The 5,838-nt window shown below is 34.1% G+C and overlaps 1 protein-coding gene across 1 annotated transcript in view; it reads right to left on the bottom strand.

The window, feature by feature from the left end:
• Positions 1 to 410: 410 nt before the first annotated feature.
• Positions 411 to 5,838, bottom strand: part of LOC107302421 (proepiregulin) — an 8,464-nt gene continuing 3,036 nt past the window's right edge. Inside the window, exons 2-5 of the mRNA XM_015831526.2 lie at positions 4,644 to 4,730; positions 3,644 to 3,761; positions 1,573 to 1,722; positions 411 to 920 (exon numbers count right to left, since the gene is read on the bottom strand). Coding sequence (XP_015687012.2) covers positions 827 to 920; positions 1,573 to 1,722; positions 3,644 to 3,761; positions 4,644 to 4,730 — 449 coding nt within the window. The 3' untranslated portion in view covers positions 411 to 826. The remainder of the gene's footprint in view (positions 921 to 1,572; positions 1,723 to 3,643; positions 3,762 to 4,643; positions 4,731 to 5,838) is intronic.

The raw sequence follows: 5,838 nt of genomic DNA, 5'->3' as shown, positions 1-5,838 counted from the left end.
ATCCAGTGTCAGCCGTGAATCCAGGAGGACACCCAGATTGCGTACCCTATCCGAGGGGGCCAAAGTTTCGCCCCCTATAGTCAGCGATGGAGTCAGCTGACTATGCCGAGGCGCCGGTAGCCACAGCCACTCGGTCTTGGAAGGGTTGAGCCTGAGTCTTATCTTTATTGTAGTCTCTATATTTAGAACATCCCTATTTTTAAGATAATTTAAGATGCTGATTTTCTGTTTGGGGTAACTTTGATGATATATTCAATTATATCTTTTAAAGAAAGCTTTGTTTTTTGTATTTATTTTAGTTGTGATGTTGACCTTTTATAAGTATCTAATTCTTTCAAAGGCCGGATGAGCAAACAATATTTTAATGAAGAAATAAATAAGTGCACAAATTTACAATATGACATTTTCTATTCTTATTTCTAAGGAAACAGCTAATTAGAACAATTGGGAAGATTTCGTCTTTATAATAAATAAAGATTCCTTCTAATTTTTTCCAACTAAAACCTTTCTTCCAGTGAAGAAAACAGCAACATTTAGTATTTTGTAGTGCATTAAATACAACCATGGTAAAATAAATTTTACATGCATTCACATGTAACAGTTCACAGATATAAATGCAAGACATCATAGCATTACATTATGCAAACATTCCAAAGACATAGCATTGAATAAAAAATAAAATACAAATATAAATGACATTTATAAAAATAGTGCTTTGACCTCTACATATATTCTCTGATCAAAACTTGAAATTCTTTCACTTATAAATATTAATAAAATATTTGTTTATATTATTAAATAAATGGATTCTGTATGAATCCTTATTTTATACATGAAGAAGATTTTGGTCTTTTTCAGCATCTGTAGCAACCTCTTTATAGTTTTTGCTTGTAGCAAGTCTCTCCTTCTTGTTTAGATACCTGTGAGAAGAAAGAACATCTTTAGAAGAACATAAAATAAGTTGAGCCTATTGTAGGTCATAGAATAATCTTCTTTTATTTCTTCAACATACAACTTAGGTTCTAAGGTAATAACTTAAAAAGGTACTACAATAAGTTCAAAAAGCATGGAGAAAGGCAATGGTATTGATATGTCAGTGAGATTTCCTCATCTATCACTCTTCTATGATATTTGCTCTATCCAGACTTCTATTTCTCTTATTTTCCTTTTGGAGGGTTTCAAAAATTACATTTTAGCACATTGAGGCATGTAAAAATCATCAATAATAGACAATTATTGGTCAATAATAGACAATATATCAATCTGTTTTCATACCATGCAAAGATTCCTTTACCTGAATTTTACAAAAGGACATATTTAAAAACAGTAGGAAATTATGCATATGTAGTGATCTGAATAAGTTCCAGAAATGGAAACAAAATTATTAACACCTTCATGACCTTCTGCAAACGAGATCAGAATAGACTCTTAAAATCCATTAAAAAACTGATTTGCTTCTGTCCTTTTGATAGCCTTTTAACATGCAGAACATTTTCAGATAAAATGTTCTTTATTCCCAATCTCAGATCCTTATGTATGTGTCTGTGTGTTTGCTAAATTCAATTTGCTTACCTTCGGTAAAAGTATATTGATAATAAAATTGCACTGAAGAAAAATAGACACAAAAGGATAGTAAATGCCAAGTATTCATTGCTCAAGGGTTTTATGACCAGGTTCAGATTTGAATGGCTACATCGTTCACCAATCCAGCCCTCCTTGCACCTAACGGGGACAGGAAAAAGTCAACATTAGACATACTGCCTATTTTTTAATATCAAAGAGATTGCAAGTTGAGATTACAGTCAACAATGAAGCACTACTCCAAGGGTATTATAGCAACTCTCTTTTAATAGAGAATCCTAAGGACTGAACCTCTGGGAAAAGGAACAGATTTATTGGTATTCTCAACATATTACAATTCCCAAAATTCTTTTAAGACACAGTTTCTCAACCTTTCTCATTTCACCTCACCTCTAGTGGTCCCCAAACTGTGCAATCTGGAACCCTGGGGCACAAAGCTCATTAGTCATTCTGTTTGTTAATTAGTCAAATATCCTATGTGGCCCTTGCAAATTCACTCTGATTCCAAGGTGCTGTGATGCAGTTTGGGACTATCTATTTCAAGAATAGTTAAAATGAAATTAACACTTGAAATGTAGAGGCACCAGTAATGTTTAGCCTTTCCAACCCAGTGTCCTTAGGATATATATGTAACTGAATCCATCCATCTTGCTGCATGTTATTCTTTTCTTTTCTTCCATTTTTTCTAGTAGTATAGACTTTTCCAGGTTTCTCTAGAACTTCTGTGTCTGAAGTATGACCATTTGAACCTTATCATTTGTGCCTTGTGATGATTGATTTGTTTGATTATCCATTTACTTGGATAACACTTACTTTACTATCCATGGTCTTCTAATATAACACCAATGTTCAAAAGTATCCATATTTTTATTTTGCTTCTTCAAAGAACAATTTTCTCTTTCACAGAGTGTCACAGGGAAATCACATTACCTACATTATTCTGATCTTTGTAAGTATGGACACAGTCTAGTATCTGAATACCTTTCCCAAGCTTTCATGGCTAACTCCACCCAGTGTGGTCTGTGGCATATTTCTTGATTGCTTTACTCTTGATAATTGAAGGTAAAAGACAGAGGCTCTCTACCACTTCAATATCTTTATTATCAATTGTAAGGCTGGTTGAAGGACCTGTTGACATTAGTTTGATCTCCTTTATCTTTAATCTTAATTCTAGTTTCACTGTGTTCTTTGACTTTCATTACTAGAACTTATATGTTATTTGTACTTCCAACTGTCAGAATAGTTTTCAGTCTCTTTCTCTAATTTTAAAACTGTGCTCATCTTCTTCCAAACCAGTTTCTTTCAAAAAAAAAGCCAAGATGATGACAATTTAGCAGCTCCTGAAACAAGCTCTTAACTTCCCTGACTCAGTTACCTGCCCTTGTCTCAGTCCTTACAGCCTAAAAATGATATCCAGAGGCAAGAAAAAGAATCATCCAGTCCCAGTAATGATTCTCAGGGCCATATGTCTAATAAAGCATTGGTCTTTTTGAATATTCAGAAATATTGTCCAATACAAGCAGCTGTACATTTTTTTTTCTAAATCAGAAGGGCAAGCAATATTAGAATCCATGCACAAAGATTTTCTATCACAGCAGCTGAACACCAACTAGCAAGATAGAAACAACGGGAATCCTAGAATACTTCAAAACTAGTCACAGTTTTCTGTTTTGTTGTGCTTTAAGAAGTGTTGAAAAATCAGGTTGAACAGAGAAAGGTTGAGTAGAGAAAACCAATTAGTGTGGACATTAAGAGCCAATGCCGATTCAATGACACATAATCATTAATCAAAATTATCAACAGTTTCAAATGTTTCTACACTTTCTATGCAATAATTTGTTCAAGCAGGGAGGAGAAAGATCAATAGCAGATCTAGGCAGAAATTAGAATGGTATGAATGTAAGAAAAACAGTTCCTGAATTTCTGTGTCTTTAAGACAGAGGAACAAGAGCAACAGTTTTAAAACAAGTGTTCTTACTTAAAACGCTAAGCATTATCATCATTATTTATTTTATTGTTATCACCATCATTTTCACCTTTTACTTCATAGCATTTCTTTTACCTGCAGTAATATCGGTCCAAAGTCTCTGAGTATCTGCAGTCTCCATTGAAACAGTAACTTCGCCATTCTGGCTTGCATTCTGTCTCTCTTCCCACCTGAGTTATAGGTACAACAGTTCCTGTTCGAATGACAGCAAACACATGTATAAATAAAAGCTAACCTGCATTATCATCTGTGAGGACATGGCTATCTTCAAGGATCAAAGACATGCAGGTAGGGTGGAATGTTAAGGAAGGCGAGATAGCATGTGCAAGGCGAGATAGCATGGAGGGTAAGGTCTTTAGAATTAGATCTGGGAAAATCCAGGCTCAGCTGGGAATATATACAGCCCAGATTGATGTTTTTTTCTCAATCTAACTTATTTCGTAGGATTGTAACAAAGATATAATGGTAGGTTTAAAAATATATAAAATATTTTTCTACTATTTCAAGATGTAGTTTTTAAAGAAAAACCCAAATAATGTTATTCATTAGAGAAACCATAACTAAGTACTTGTCAGATAGAACAGACAGAAAGATAGATGTTGGCTTATTAAGAATTTGTTTTGAGTGCAAAAAAAAAACAACCATCCCAAAAGCCTTTTATTTCAATATCTGGATATTACAAGGGCTTCCAAATTTAATGTGGTCATTTCACACTGTTTGCCATTTAGAGCACAATGCATCTAAAATATTTCCTGAAAAGTCTATTGGAAAATGGAATGGAATAGAAGCTGACTAAGGATTCACAAAAGTTTCCATAGATGCAGTCTACAGTAAAAAAAAATGTATTTAGCGTCATCCATCTATATAAACAGAAACAAGACTCAGAAACAAATCTCATTTCCAAGGAAATGCAGTTTAATTTTGACAGAAAGGAGATGTGATCATGAAAGAGTGCAAGAGTGTCAAGAAGAAGAAGAAATGCCATACAGTTAGGGATACTGGAAATGCTCATTTTATTCATTATCTGGATAATGTTCTGATATTTTACTGAATACTAGAGAATAATCTGACTTACCTACAGTAGTTACACAGTTTTCAGTCTTATTTACTCCACATAGCGGGATTACTGTTGTACTAAGAGTGGTTTGAATTAGGTGCCATCCTAAAAAAAAAAAAAAAACAGCTTTAAGCAAAGCAGACACTTTCAGAAAAAGTTTCATGTCATCATTGTTCATGACACTTTACTTTACCTCAAAGGCTACATAACAGGATGTGCCAGCTACAAATTCCCAGCCACCACTGACACATAGTGGTCCTAATTTAAGGGAAATCTCAGGTTAAAGAAGGAGTTAACCCACTTCTAGACTCATAAACAAATTTATGAAAATTTGTACAAGACAATAGAGGTGGTGATGGTGCAAACAAAAAGAATATCACATTCTTGAACACTGCGAAGAAAAATTAATGATTCAATCGTGCAGTTAAAATTTTGAATTCATTCATCTCCTTTGCCCCAGCAATTCCAAACTAGTTTCAAAGTTCAAGATGCACCTGAAACTGTTTGGGAACTGTAGCCAGAAGGCAGGGTCTAAGAAGAATTCTCTTGCCTAAACAGTGTCTTTCATGAGCAGACCATGCAGAACAAAGTTCTCCAATTGATGGTGGCCCACAATTAAGTTATATATATTGCTATCAGATGTACCAAAAATATTGCCAGTAGTTGTACAATATGTTTAGCAGCACTCTTATATCATGAAGTTTCTCTTTTCCTATTGCCTACATTCAAATGTTGGATCAGAATGTTGTATAATGGATGAAATTAAAATGGTGGAGAAACTACCTGTCCTGGAGTAAAACAACAACAACAACAACAAACTGAGCACCTCCTGTTGAGATGGGTTTGGCAAACAAAGAAAGATCTGCTCTATAATTAGGAAATGAAATTAGTGGCTGTATTTCTTTGAGAAAGGCTCAGAATAAATATACAGAAAGTGACAATCAAACCAAAGTAATTCTTGAGCTACTGAAAAACTCAGCTAACAAATCTTTTACCAAAGAGTAGAAGTGTTGATCTACAGGTGAAACTTGAAAAATTAGAATATCGTGCAAAAGTTCATTTATTTCAGTAATGCAACTTAAAAGGTGAACCTAATATATGAGATAGACTCATTACATGCAAAGCAAGATAGTTCAAGCCGTGATGTGTCATAACTGTGATGATTATGGCTTACAGCTCATGAAAACCCCAAATCCACAATCTCAGAAAATTA

Source organism: Protobothrops mucrosquamatus, unplaced genomic scaffold (assembly GCF_001527695.2).
Source record: "Protobothrops mucrosquamatus isolate PMUCROS unplaced genomic scaffold, P.Mucros_1.0 scaffold_257, whole genome shotgun sequence".
In the NCBI taxonomy this organism is placed as follows: Eukaryota; Metazoa; Chordata; class Lepidosauria; order Squamata; family Viperidae; genus Protobothrops; species Protobothrops mucrosquamatus.
Note: the sequence above shows the minus strand (reverse complement) of the source record. Positions and strands in the feature narration are given on the sequence as shown.